Source organism: Augochlora pura, chromosome 3, assembly GCF_028453695.1.
Source record: "Augochlora pura isolate Apur16 chromosome 3, APUR_v2.2.1, whole genome shotgun sequence".
Taxonomy (NCBI): Eukaryota; Metazoa; Arthropoda; class Insecta; order Hymenoptera; family Halictidae; genus Augochlora; species Augochlora pura.
In genome coordinates, this window is record NC_135774.1 from 18,559,528 (window position 1) to 18,574,152 (window position 14,625).

At 35.9% G+C, this 14,625-nt stretch overlaps 2 protein-coding genes across 2 annotated transcripts; both read left to right on the top strand.

Moving 5' to 3' along the window:
• The first annotated feature begins 220 nt into the window (after positions 1-220).
• Positions 221-1,884, top strand: Rpl8 (ribosomal protein L8). The gene is made up of 5 exons (XM_078176625.1): positions 221-298; positions 575-722; positions 925-1,066; positions 1,159-1,472; positions 1,652-1,884. The coding sequence occupies exons 2-5, from the start codon at positions 585-587 to the stop codon at positions 1,829-1,831; spliced, it is 774 nt and encodes a 257-aa protein (XP_078032751.1). The 5' UTR covers positions 221-298; positions 575-584; the 3' UTR covers positions 1,832-1,884.
• Positions 1,885-2,316: 432 nt separating this feature from the next.
• Bel (ATP-dependent RNA helicase bel) lies at positions 2,317-14,161 on the top strand. Its single transcript, XM_078176985.1, has 9 exons — positions 2,317-2,654; positions 3,294-3,375; positions 3,580-4,178; positions 4,257-4,726; positions 4,837-5,141; positions 5,225-5,524; positions 5,608-5,874; positions 5,992-6,086; positions 6,470-14,161. Exons 1-9 carry the CDS (start codon positions 2,610-2,612, stop codon positions 6,473-6,475), a joined length of 2,169 nt encoding a protein of 722 aa, XP_078033111.1. The 5' UTR covers positions 2,317-2,609; the 3' UTR covers positions 6,476-14,161.
• The last annotated feature ends 464 nt before the right edge of the window (positions 14,162-14,625 follow it).

The following is a 14,625-nucleotide window of genomic DNA, read 5'->3' on the forward strand; positions in this document are numbered from 1 at the left end:
TTTAAACGTTTTACTACGATTATAAAATTATTAATTGAAATTGTACCATTTACAATAAGTTCTGCGTTTTCTATGACTCTATTTTTTTTTTTAGCATGGCATACAATGAATTCCTCATAATATTTTTTACATCGGAAATATCAAAATAAATAGAATTCTTGTCAAATATTCCTTTAGGCATCAGTACATTTTTAAATCTATATTACTTTAGCGGGCATGCAATGCAGCCAACTTAAAAATCACAGCATAACAAGAGACTTCCGGCTGCTTCTTTCTCTGTTTGATATCGGTTCATTTGGTATGTGACCTGCTATTTTCTGCCGTATTAAAATCTTTTTAAATTCATGAAATGGCAATACATCCATCGAAAAGTTGCTATGATTAAAGATGCTTAGTCGATTCCGTCAATGCTCTAATAAATATTTTTCTCCATTGAGACAATTTTGTGTTATATTTTAGTTATCCTGTTTTGAGGTTATATTGTGCCAACTAACAGCCCGTAGTGTCACGTTTCGTGCTATACTATAGATGTTTCAGTGAAGGAGTTTTACCGTGTTCAATTATTTCTGTGCAGGTTTTAAACCATGGGCAGAGTAATTCGTGCTCAGCGTAAGGGAGCTGGATCTGTTTTCAGATCCCACACAAAAAGGAGAAAGGGAGCACCCAAACTTCGTTCTCTAGATTACTCTGAACGGCATGGATACATCAAGGGTGTCGTGAAGGTTTGTATAATTTCTTAATTTAGCTAATTGTTCAGAACTTTTAAATCAATTTAAAGTATACGTATGATGAATTCTATACTGAATCTTCTGATTAATGCTGAAGTATATGTTAGAGGCTCTTTCTGAAAATGTTTTTGTACTTTATAAAATAACATTTGTTCTAAATGAATCGTTTCACATAATTGTTTTATTCTTTTTGTAGGACATTCTTCACGATCCTGGTCGTGGTGCACCGTTAGCTGTTGTACATTTTCGTGACCCGTACAAGTTCAAAACACGTAAGGAATTATTTATTGCACCTGAAGGAATGTACACTGGACAATTTCTCTATTGTGGAAAAAAGGGTAAACAACTATTTAAATATGTAATCCTATAGTAATCTTCATATGCTACAACAATTATGAAAAAATAATAAGCAACTCAAAATGTTTTTCAGCAAATCTTCAAATTGGAAATGTGATGCCTGTTGGTCAAATGCCTGAGGGTACTATTGTTTGTAATTTGGAGGAAAAGACTGGTGACAGAGGCCGTTTGGCTAGAGCATCTGGAAATTATGCCACAGTTATTGCTCACAATCCAGACACAAAGAAAACCAGAGTAAAATTACCATCTGGTGCTAAGAAGGTCATTCCATCCAACAACAGAGCTATGGTTGGCATTGTTGCTGGTGGTGGACGTATTGATAAGCCAATTCTTAAAGCAGGTCGTGCTTATCATAAATATAAGGCAAAGAGAAACTGTTGGCCAAAGGTACCGAATTTCATAATACATACAAATTTTGATATTTTATTGAGAACGTATGAAAATGATGCTTTTAGACATTTGAAACCTGAATTAGTTGTGGATGATTTTTTCTGAATCATACAAATGTTTATGATACGATAATCTTCTTGGTGTATGATATTTTTAATCCTTTCATTATTTTATAGGTTCGTGGTGTTGCTATGAACCCTGTTGAGCATCCGCACGGTGGTGGTAACCATCAACATATTGGTAAAGCATCTACAGTTAAACGTGGAACTAGCGCTGGTCGTAAGATTGGTCTCATTGCTGCGCGTCGTACTGGAAGAATCAGAGGAGGAAAAACCGATAACAAGAAAGACGATTAGATTAAACGATGATTAAATTTGGAAACTTGTACAATAAAAACGATAAAAACACATTGCTCTGCGTATACAATTACTTATATCTAGCATGTCCCATAATACACCAACTCTTTGATTCTATGAAATTTCGAAACATTTAAAATGCATTACATGATATCGTGATAGTTCTTCGTTTCTTTGATATTTTATTGTGTATCCGTAACTGTCTGTAGCCTGTAGTAAAGCCTGAATCTAGCTCTATAATCTGCTTTGAAATGTGAACATTATCTTGAATATAGGTCTTAATAATCAGTAAATTGAATGGGTAATACGAATACGTTCACAGACTTCATTTCAATATCATGTATAAAGTATAAATCTAAGTTTTAAAGCACATGTATTACGGCGAAAATAATAGGACCGATAAATATCAAGAAAATTGTCCAGCAGAGTGTGCTCTTATAGTTTTCGCAATATCCGGCGGAAATAAGTTGTCAGCCATCTTGCTAGCAGTATTTCAGCGCTCGGCCATTTTTGTTGCGTCGACGTCAAGTGTGGCCAGAGGCCTTTCATAGTAGACAGTCTTCGAATTTCCTTTGCATCGAAGTAGCGACAAGCGGACACTGTAAATTATAACAACTTGACTTAATCGACAAGTTTCGTTCGTAGATCAGCAAGGAGCGGAAGGAGAGAGGAAAGGAGCGAACAATTGAAATTTTTTGCTTGGTGATTGTCTAGGAGAGAAACAGCTAAAGAGCTTCTGCGGCAGAGCCACGAAAAATACGCACCGAGGCGGAGTAATATGAGTAATGCAGCCAACCAGAATGGATCAGGTCTAGAGCAGCAGGTAAAATAGAGAAATAATTTCGTCTCTTACATTTTTGACAACCGTTTCTCTATTCACCCTCTCCATTCAGGCCTTTCATTGTTCTATGTTATTCAAAACTTTAATTTCAAGCAATCGTGTTCGAACGCGGATGCGCGTAATTTCATAACCTACATCTCCGTGATTTATTTAATCCCGCGTCTTTCCTTCATCGTAAAAAATTTTATAGACTCGGGTCATCGTTGAGATCGTTTGTGACGTACAGCTTTGTAATGGCGGCAACCAATTCTGGGAACAGCATGCCTCGTGCCATGACGCACTCTTGCGTTGCTTTTATATCATGTTGTAGTTCTCATGATTAGGTACATTGTACGCATTACACATATTTTTTGGTTTCCTTTTTTATGACCTACTTAATTATATCTATTAAATTTTGATATTCCTACGCTTTTAAATTTTAGTTGTGCTCTAATAACGATTTTTAGCATATAAACAGTAATGATTACAATGACCTACTATTATTCAATAAAGCATGTAGTACTTGGCTACATTGTACTTTCAATCCATAATTTATACATTTTTCTTAAATATATCTGATAATTTCAGTTTATAATACTTTTTAGTTATTGGGATTCCAATTAATTATATTTTGCATTTTAGTTCGCTGGTCTGGACTTGTCAGGCTCCCGCCAACCAAGTGGGGGCCGCTACGTACCACCACACCTACGAAATAAATCTGGAAGTGAGTATTTTTTTACATCTTATTTAAACTGCATATCAGATTTTGCCTAAATATAAACATTTTATTTAATTTACAATAAGATGAGGTGTTGCTACTGAAAGGATTCATGAGTCAGTGAAACCTCTTGGTGATGCTGTATTCATTATTTGAAAATATCCATAGATCCAAAGGAATGTGAAATACTAAGTTTATGATTGCTCGTAGGTAACGGTCCTTCTGCAGGAGAACAACATTCTTCCAATTCGAGATCATATTCTGAGAGAGACCGAGGCGGTGAACGTGATCGTGAAAGGGAAAGAGGAGGAGATAGGGACCGTGATAGGGGCAGAGGTGGTTCAGATTATAGAGAGCCGCGAAATTCTCGCGATGTCGATTTTGGAAACTTTGGCAACTATGGTGGACGTAACAGACGTAGCGGGCCTGAGGAGAATGGAAGAGATTATAGATTCTCCAATTCCGAGCGCGATCGACCTCGTGATCGCCCGGTTAGCTCCGGCAGTGATAGTTGGTCACAACCACCTAGGAATAACCGTTGGCCAGAAACAAGAAACGAGCATAGAATGGGTAGCAGCGGCGGCAGCAGTGGCGGCGGCGGCGGCGGCGGTGGTGCTGGTAGATGGAAGGACGAGAGAGAGGGAGGCGGAAGAAGAAATTCCGAAATTGACTGGACGATACCTACTTCCAGAGACGAGCGACTGGAGGTGGAATTATTTGGTACTGGGAATACTGGTATTAATTTTAGTAAATATGAGGATATCCCAGTTGAGGCTACTGGAGACAATATACCTCCACACATCGCATCTGTAAGTTTGAACTTTTTGTAAAGGGACATACTTGAAGTCAGAATATATACTAATTACTTAATCATGTTATTTAAATAGTTCGACGAAGTTGAGCTGACGGAGATAATAAAAAACAGCATTACTTTGGCTGGTTATGATAAGCCTACACCCGTACAGAAGTATGCGATACCCATCATCATTGGACGTCGTGATGTTATGGCCTGTGCCCAAACGGGGTCTGGTAAAACAGCGGCCTTTTTAGTGCCAATATTGAATCAGATTTATGAAAGTGGGCCACGTCCACCGCCACCACATGTCAATTCTGGCAAGCGCAAACAGTACCCACTAGGTCTAGTATTAGCACCTACAAGAGAGCTTGCCACTCAAATATATGACGAAGCAAGGAAATTTGCATATAGATCGCGTATGCGTCCCGCTGTTGTATACGGTGGTTCCAATATTGTAGACCAAATGCGAGAGCTAGATCGTGGCTGCCATCTTCTTGTAGCAACACCTGGCCGTCTAGTAGATATGCTGAGCCGGGGTAAAATTGGTTTACATAATTGTCGGTACGTAGGGATTTTTCTAATTAATACAAGAGCAAGATAAGTATTTGAAACAATTTTTGATTCTCAAACATTTAACTTAGTTTAATAAAGGATTAACTTCTGTATATTAGATATTTAGTATTGGATGAAGCAGATCGTATGTTGGATATGGGTTTCGAACCACAAATACGACGTATAGTTCTGCAAGATACAATGCCTCCGACTGGGGAACGGCAGACACTTATGTTCTCAGCCACGTTCCCGAAGGAAATACAGATGTTAGCTAGGGACTTCCTTAGCAATTATGTCTTCTTAGCTGTGGGCCGCGTAGGCTCTACATCTGAAAATATTACTCAGAAGATTGTATGGGTAGAAGAACATGACAAGCGTTCATATTTACTTGATCTGCTTGAACCTAGCAAATTTTCAGATCCTTGTAAGCTAAACAAATTTATACATGTATATACGATACGCGTAATAATATGTAATCGGTTACCAGCGAAGAAATTACACTTTCAGCTACTGAATCTTTAACTTTGGTGTTTGTGGAGACAAAGAAAGGTGCAGATATGTTAGAGGAGTATTTGCACCATGTGGGATATCCGGTTACCAGTATTCATGGTGATCGTACCCAGCGCGAACGAGAAGAAGCTTTACGCCGCTTCCGCGCTGGTAAAACGCCAATACTTGTTGCGACTGCCGTTGCTGCCCGTGGGCTTGATATTCCGCATGTGAAGCATGTGATTAACTTCGATTTACCTGGCGATGTTGAAGAATATGTTCATCGAATTGGTCGTACCGGTCGTATGGGCAATTTAGGTGTGTTAGCGTTTCTATAAAAGATATTATCTGCTTTTATTTTACGTATGTTTCACACTACTATCCTTATTGTTTTGCAATAGGTTTAGCAACATCGTTTTTCAACAGTAAGAATCATAACTTGGTGCGTGATTTAGTATCTTTGCTAATTGAGGCTAACCAAGAACTTCCATCGTGGTTGAACAAAATGTTTAACGAAGTAAGATATTCTGGTGGTGGATCTCGACGGGCTGGTGGCAGCACTAAAGGACGATTCAGTGGAGGATTCGGCGCAAGAGACTATCGCCAACAGCCGAGCTCTGGACCCGTTCGCAATAACGGTTCCTCTAATAGACCCGGCAGTTACGGAGGTCAGTTATCAGTCATAAACTGGCTGCTTTTTTTTTAAACAGCCAGTTATATTAGTATAATATTTCGAACGTGTTATATAAGGGTTAATATGATTTCTTATGTTCCTTTCTCTACAGGGAGCTATGGAGGATATGGCGGCAACTATAACAGTTCATCGCATAACAATTCATCTAATAATGGAAGCAGCAATGGAACCGATTGGTGGATACAGGTATCGGACACGTAATCATCAACATTTAAATTTTCACTCTTTAACATTATTATTACTGTACACGTAAATTCAAGCGTATGTAAGAAAGACACGTACGACATACACATTGGACATTAAGTGCACGTGTAATTTTGCTCGCGTATATACATATACACAACAGAAGACAGACAGTAATCACGTATAATACACATCACGTTCGCTGACTGCCTGAGTACAACAATTTTTGAACTTAAACAAGAAAAGTAATAATTATGTTTATTCTCAATTCCACAAAAAGAAAATAACTTAAAAAAAGCAAAAATATATAGAAAGAGATATATACATTATAATACTTTTATTCGCGTGTGACGGAACGTTTTGACAAATCCTAAGGGCAATTTCAGCATTAACAACTGGGAAGGACAGTGACGCGTGGAAGGCAGTGATCTCGTTTCGAAAGCATTCATGGAGGCATAGATGAGGATTTGTCAGGCACTAGACAAAGATATGTAAGATCCATCCAAAGTTTCGTTGCCGTGCGTGTTGAGAGACACAAGTAGTCTAAATCACTAATGAATCGAATCGTTATTGCCTAGACGAGGGCAGGACGATGCAACACATAGTAGGTGGAGGAACTTAGTAAAATTTTTTAGAACTCCTGTCGAGACAATGGGGCTCGTTGCAGCTTCATTATTTAAATTTTTGAAGGATGTTATGGGCGTATCTTCGTGTATACCATGGCGTCTAAGAAAGAAATTAAATATAGCTTTAAAATGCACAAGTACTCTAGTACAATCCGCCTGAAAGGCCAGTAACTTGTGTAGTTTGATTTAAGCTGATGGCGCCGTCTCCTTTTTTTGTTTCTTTTCCTTTTTGTTTTGTTAGTTTCTTTTTCTTTATTATTAATAATTTTTTTTTTAATGTAACGCACTTACAAAACTTGACTAGACGCCTGGGATACGTCATATCATCGCCATCGCCATAGATTTCGCGACGATTCCTGTTTTTAAATTTACTATAATCCAGCGACGAATGGTACTTTGTTGTTTTGCCGTCCCCAGATACAGACGACGACGTTGCGCCGACAATATCATGGTTTAATCGACTGAATCACGGTGAAATATTCCACTTCTAGTCGGAGAGCTTTGATATTATGAGAAGGACACAGGCTGCGTCTTAGGATTACTTTTAGAAATCTTCGTTCGTATTTCTGTCTCGCGTCGTCTTAAATAATAAGTGAGCTTCAAGGTTCAAGAACACTGTATGAAACACAAATGCTCGTTTTTAAATCTAACTTCATTGAAAAAAGTGTGTTGTTTTAATTTAAAAGAAAAAAAAAGAAAATGAGAAAACTTTGGTCGCTGTATCTAGAGAGTAGGCTGTGTAACGTTTTTCAGCCAAGCGCGTCAGGTATATTGTAATTCGTTGTACCTGAATCTTTTAATGTACTCTAATTAGAATTTCTAAACGTAACGAAGACGTTGTCCTGTAAAAAGATGGTATGGTGCGTTATGAAGAAAAAAATGATTAAAAAGAAAGTCTTAGATCGCAGTTACTGGGTGCGAGTGCTCTACGAACGAAAGCATGACATTGTGAACGTATGACATCGTGAAAGGTTTAGAGAAAAAAATGGCGAACACGGTTGCAGTTACAGACGGGGGTATAAACTTCAAAAGAGAGAACGAACACACGTACACTGTTAGTGGAGTTGGTTCAACTTTACAGGAAAGAGAATTAAAAAATGGAAATAAAACGAACGGAAGGATAAAAAACTAACGATGAGAATTATACAAAGAAGCAAGCCCTTTGAAACAAGAAGGCGAAAGGCGCACTCATATTTTATAACTGTATTTATCAGTACGCTATATATATAGATATATATACATACTAAATAATATTCGTAAATACATAAACATTAAAATAATTGAAAAACGACTGTGATATCGAACGATCTTGTGACATTCAATTTCCACGCGAATTGATGAACATGAACAATTTAACGAAATACAAATGCTAAATGTATTAATTAATCGGTATTGAATGTCAGGGAAAGCATAGAAAAGCTCAGTTTTGTTTGAGCCATGAAGAAATGGGAATATTAAGTCGTTAAATGCATGATGAAGAAACCACGTGGCTGTTGTCCGATTGGGGAGGGCTGAACGCCTCGGCTCTTAAGTCCTGAAAAAAGAACACGTTTTTTGGGGCATTGTTTCTACTTAAAAAAATGAAAATACGAAAAGAAAGAAAGAAGAAAACGAAGCGAAAAAAATGAAAGAATAATTGTATCGCTCATCAAACGGTATAGATGATGAACGGCGGAACGCGTCATTACTGGATGATGATGATGTTGGTAGGGCTTTACAGAATATCGATATCTTTTGTGCAAACGTCGGATTCTTACCTAAACCTATGTGAGAAAAAGTACAAATTCGATTTGCGTGACAACTGACAGGATTTTTAGACATGTCATAACTTATACCTGTTATATTAATAGATTTATAGTGCAATCGCGTGCGTGAATCGTATGCCGTGTGACCGTGGACCAAGGTGTGAATGCCTCCCTGCGAAAGGGAGGGAGAAAGAAATAATTATTTCAACTAGAACATTTTCAAATAGTGTTACGATGGAAATATTGTTGGCTTCCGAACCATTAATGGTGTGTGTGGTCTATCAAATTCTCTAAATATGATTTCATCGTCGAGTTCATTTATCAACTCGGAGGCCCTGCCAAGAACATTAACGAGAACCCACAGTGAAGAGTGACTATCGATCATTTTTTTCCGTTATATGTTATATATAGTGTGCAACTCCTTTGCGGCAACAGGATGTTTCAGTTGGACGATCGAGTTCTGTCGAGAAAATAGTAGATCTTGCCGTAATAGTACTACCTATTACTACTACTATTACTACTACTATTACTACTACTGTTAGTATCGCTATTGCTATAATATTACTCTTAGTTACAATTATTACTGTTATAATATTCGTTTTCTGAATAACGTCTGCGTCGGTTCATAGGTGGTACTACTGTGTATACGCAGCTTTTGCATAACGGCTTTGCTGTACTGCGTTTTTATGTTAATTTACACAGCGATAGAAAGAGAACGAATATTACGGCGGCTATTGGACACTACTCTCCAGAATAGTTCTATATGTATATGTATATTTTCACTGTCCTTTACCAAATTGCGATCTTTCAAGCAATTCATCCAATGCGACCAGCTTATACACACTAGAGCTGTAAACAAAACCTCGAACTTGAAACTATGTCATATATTTTAAACTATTTGAATATTATTCTTGCCGAAAAGAAACTTATGAAAAATATACTTTTTATTTGTCGATTAAGCACGCTTGCTTGGCCTTTAAAATCTTAATTACTACCTCCAGGTTAATCGAATTTTTATCAAACTTGTCAGATCACTTAGTTACCAAAAATCAAAGTTTTGTAAGTTTGACAAAAGTTCTTAATAGCATATAACCTTGAAGTAGTAAAAAGCATTCAAAAATACAAAGCAATTAGATCCGTGAATAAGAACACATTTGTGTAATAGTTTTCGACAAGAATAATAGTATAAGCAAGGAATTGTTTTTAATGTCATGGATGGTATTCGAAATCATTAAATTCTTTTATTTGGCATTGCTTAGTTGAACTTGATACTTAACGCGAATTGACTGCCATAGATAGTCTGCGTATAGGAAATATGTACAGTCTAATCTTTACGATGCTTTTAAAATTTAACTTTTGAACTTTTATAACAAGAATACATAGAGAACTCTGGCGGTGCAGTACTTGCAATACTTGCATTACAAGGAATTAAGGATTCAGATTTTGCACTTTTGCACATTGTTAACATCACATAAGAAATTTTCGATTGATTGCACAATCTGTTTATTGTCACCATTTATATAAGTCTATATTGTTCTGCAAATTTTGGTTTTCTTTACGTTATCAGTAACTGTGCTGTAACAATTGCAATATTAACATTAGAACTATCGAAAAAATTAAAATGGTCTACTTTAAATTCTTTGTTTGACGTTTACTGAAATTATTTTAATTTTATATTAAACGTCAAGGAAAATCTTAATTTCTGGAACCTTGTAAATGTTTTACATTATTTTTAATATTCGATAGTTCTCTTCTGTTAATATTGGATTTATTCAAACACAACACTTTAATTTAGATATACATCTTTACTATCGAATGTCATTATTCTCAAATTTTGAGCAATTTCTTTATACATCTGACCAAGAGTTTCTTGTGTGTGTATGTTAAGAATATTCAAATAGTTCAGAATATACAGTAGAATATGAAGTTTGAGCATTTGAGTGTTTGCAGTTCTAAGAACACATGCATGTTAGAAAAATATTCGTAACGACATTCCGGATTTTACTGTCCAATCGATCGCCAAACGCAACGAATACATATGACGCGTCAATGTGTAAGTTATTAGTCCTGTGCAGTTGGAAGATAATATGTTCATTTACGAGTAACATGGTGGACAAATGGTCATACAAGTAACGTCGACTAATACGCAAAAATATTTTTATACTTATTTCTCTCCTAGTTATAACGATATTTTTATACACAACAGTGTTGGTCGTCGAGCAGTCATGGTGTATCGATTCCATGTATCTTTTCTTCTCCTATTTTCTTTTTTTGTCGTCCATTCAACTGTATCGCGAGAGAAAACGATCGTATTACGAGCGGTTCAGTTGTCGGTACAATAATTTTTTTAAATGTGAACAAACTAGGAAAAACGTCGAAATTTGCGAACTAAAGGAACAGATGTCCACCGTTTTCGTAACCGGTATACGTGTAGAAATTCAACTACGGCATTATGATTTAGAAAAGGTATTAAGCACCTTTGGGTGAGGTAGGCGAACGATGTAAAGAAACAAACGAAACTATTATTTATTAATTTTTTAAGTATTTATTCTAGATTTTTTCTCTGTTTCTGTTATTTCTCTCGGAAGGACAGTGGTCGCGTATTTCTACTGTACACACTAAGTACCTTCAAATAATTGTGTTTGGTCCTCTAAAGTATATCGGACGAGCAGCCTTAAATAAACATGTACGAATCCACACAGAGCGGAACGATTAGAAGATGCAGAAGAAAACAAGGAAAAAAAAGATCAATTATAGTGCGAAACAGAACAAAAAAAATGTATCGTGAGAAAGAGGGGCTATACGCGAAAGAAAGCAAATCGTATAATGTAGAAAAAAACGAGGGATGGGGGTGGGAAGGGGGGAGAGAACGTGAAAAATGGAAAGAATTGGTGGTGGCGTTTGACTGTGACTGCAATCATTAACTACAAAGCGAAGAATGCGCAAGTTACGAAAGCACACATACACACATGATAGAAACATATTGTAAATCCATATATTTATCATATACGCATCACGCAACAGCGTCGGGAGAGAGAGACGGAGCACGCGAATGCGTCGCCGAAAAAACAATCGTTGTCGCGTGCAGTAGCTATATAATAATTTCCTTTACCTTTTATCTCTTTCTTTTTGTATTGTATTGTATTGTATTATATCGTATCGTATTGTATACGTTACGCATGCTCGATAAATTTGAATATACTCGTGCGTTCGATTTGCTCTTGAGGAAGAGAGAAAGAGAGAGAGACAATGTTGTGTGAAGTTGAGGTAGGATGGCAACGACAGAAAGACTTCTGTGAACGTGCTTGTAAGTCGTGTGTTTACTCGAGCAGCTTTTTCTTTATGTTTTCAAAAGCGTAAAGGTAAAAAAACAAAGCAATATAATACTCAAGGGAGAACACATACACACAAAAGACGAATGGTGAGTGGAGAATAGTGTCGAGCGAATTGTATGCGCGAGTGAAGTACATGTGGAAGAAACAAACGAAACGAGAGAAACAGGGACGATAGAAGAGCACACGCGTTTAAGGTGGTAACGAGAATTCGTTAGGCGAAACGAGGCGGGATGGCAAACGAAAAAATTAATAATGGTGGAAACGAATGTCTTCGAACTTATTACGAATGTTATTTCGAGTCGAGTTAGGAAACAAAGCGTCGCTTGTTGGGTCGGGTGTAACGTGGTCGAGACCCGCATTTAAAAGAAAACCGATGAGCAAAAGAAGAATTCAGAGAAAGACCTTCGATTGGAAGCGTGGCACACGCACCGTCACACGCTTCCGGCAAACGAGTTTCAGTGGCTGTGCTCATATTATTCCACGGCCAGTGATGCTCGTGTATCATTCAATTGTAACTAATGATACTACTATATAAATATATATATAAATATATATATATCCGTTTCACTCCGAGCGGTGAGCAAAATGGCAAAAGCGCGGAGGGAAAAAAAGATGATGGGCGATGAGAGAAAGAGCAATGAAACGGAACGGTGAACGTACCATTCTGTCGGTCTCTTATTAGTAATTGCACATTTACACGCTACATTAGGTGAACTGAGAAAAATATGAGAAGTAGGAAAGAATCTGCAAACAACTGTACGTCGTACGGCTATTGAATGAATTAATAAAAATAAAGTGTCTGAAATTGAACAAAAATAGAAGGAGATCAACTTAAACCTTACGCAATGTATGGTACATTATATATATATATATGAAAGAAAAAGTATATATGCAAGGTATGTATATTTACATATACAGAATGTGTCACTTGAAACTGGAACTTAATTTATTGTTTTTAACAACGCGAACAAGTATCACACGAGAAAAATATTTATTTTGAGATATTCTAATTTGACTTCACAGTAATGAAATTAATACGTCTCTTAAATTAATGGCGTCGAATTGTGAATTATCCTGTTTAAAGAAAACACTGTGATAACTTTGAAGAAAAATCTGAATACGATATTTGTATAGAAAATTTCTTTTAATTTTGCATTTGTTTTCTTGAAGTTTTTGGAGAATCTTATTGATACAAGGAATATGATACATAAAGTTTAAAAACTTCCGCAGAACCTTATCCGTTAAGGGGACTGAGTATTAGGGTCGACGGGCCCATACTCAAATTTATGTTGATCATTATTTAATGTATATTGATGTAACTATATAAAGATCTGAATCAAATTGCCATCATTCAATATATTTTCCAATATTAGAAAGATAAAATTAATCTTCATTTACAGATAAAATAAAAATGAATATTAATCGAGCTGTTACATTTTTTAACTTCGTTCGTCTGTCCAGGAATTGTTGAAGAAAATATTCGTTGAGAAAGTAATGTGAATGTTTTCTGTTCCAGTATTAAGTGATCTATTCTGTATATTCGTACATTCGATATGTATGCAGTTGCCGTTCATTAGCAGTAAGTTATGATCGCATTGCAAAAAGCATGTGCATTTCTTGCCGAGGTAAAAAGAAAACACGTGTTTCCCGTGGAGAATAATGTCGATTGTCAACATTGTTACAAATACCTCATAAGAGTCGATGGATCTCGTGTATTATTACATGTTCATTCATTTAGTGATTCATCCGTTTATTCATAGTATTATGAAAAACAAAAATGACAGGAAGATTCTATAAAGTAAACCATCTAATAAACGAGGGAAAAAGATTATGCGATACGTACGCTCTCTTTCTATACATACATGCCTTTTTTTTACCCTCTAAATGACATTGAAATTGACAAGTACGTCACTTTGTATTACATACATGATTTAAATGAATTCTTTTTACATTATTATATCATTTTGTTCTTCTATGTGTTTAAATTTATATTCATAAGTTCGAAATAAAATTGCGTAATCTTTTCTGCTGGGAAAATATCAATTCGCTATAATTACTATATGTTACACATTTATGTTGTACATTTTTCTGTATTTATCTTTATCGATAATGATGAAAGATGTCACGCTGCTTTCTTAGTAATAGACGAGGGAATATAATATTTATTCAGACATGTTTGTTTAGAAAAATATTTTAATCAGTTATCGAATAAGCGCATATCAATAAAAAATACATTTTTTCAAAAACATTTCTGTGCAACACATTTTTTGTTTGTTCATAACGGTAATTTTGTAATGTCAAGATATGTGTATCTCATGTTAATTTATAATCTTCAGTAAGGACGTATCTGAAATAAATTTTTACTAAATGTTTAGACGCGAATCCATTGATTTCTATGAATGTCTGTCGGACAATCCTCGTGTTTGTTATATTGATTGTTAGAAAGATTGATAAATCATCGTGCGTGTCCAGTTTTCGTGAGCTATCATAAATAGGAACAAATTTAATTAAAAAATATCCAATCGTTATCTATCCATGATAAAGCAAAGGATTAGTTGAACAAATAGTTTTTAACCGAAACATAATAATCTTCAATTTTGTAGCTTAGCCAATATTTCCGTTCAGAGGAGTTCAAAAGTCGATCGTTTAAATTGTATACATATTTCTAACGCATGATTCATTTAAAGTATTCTGCTAAAACAGTATACCTAAGTTTCTTCAAATATCGATGTTTATCATTTTTGAGAAAGCAATGCACCATTTCGATAAGTAAGTAGAAATTAGGCAACTAATGAATGGATAATATTTCAAAAACAGCAAGATTAAAACAGGGATA

Coding starts and splice junctions, on each gene's coding strand:
- Rpl8 (XM_078176625.1), top strand. CDS start 585: ATGGGCAGAGTAATTCGTGCTCAGCGTAAGGGAGCTGGATCTGTTTTC. Junction 1,067..1,158: donor TCTCTATTGTGGAAAAAAGG/GTAAACAACTAT, acceptor AATGTTTTTCAG/CAAATCTTCAAATTGGAAAT. Junction 1,473..1,651: donor AGAGAAACTGTTGGCCAAAG/GTACCGAATTTC, acceptor ATTATTTTATAG/GTTCGTGGTGTTGCTATGAA.
- Bel (XM_078176985.1), top strand. CDS start 2,610: ATGAGTAATGCAGCCAACCAGAATGGATCAGGTCTAGAGCAGCAG. Junction 2,655..3,293: donor GATCAGGTCTAGAGCAGCAG/GTAAAATAGAGA, acceptor TTTGCATTTTAG/TTCGCTGGTCTGGACTTGTC. Junction 4,727..4,836: donor ATTGGTTTACATAATTGTCG/GTACGTAGGGAT, acceptor TCTGTATATTAG/ATATTTAGTATTGGATGAAG.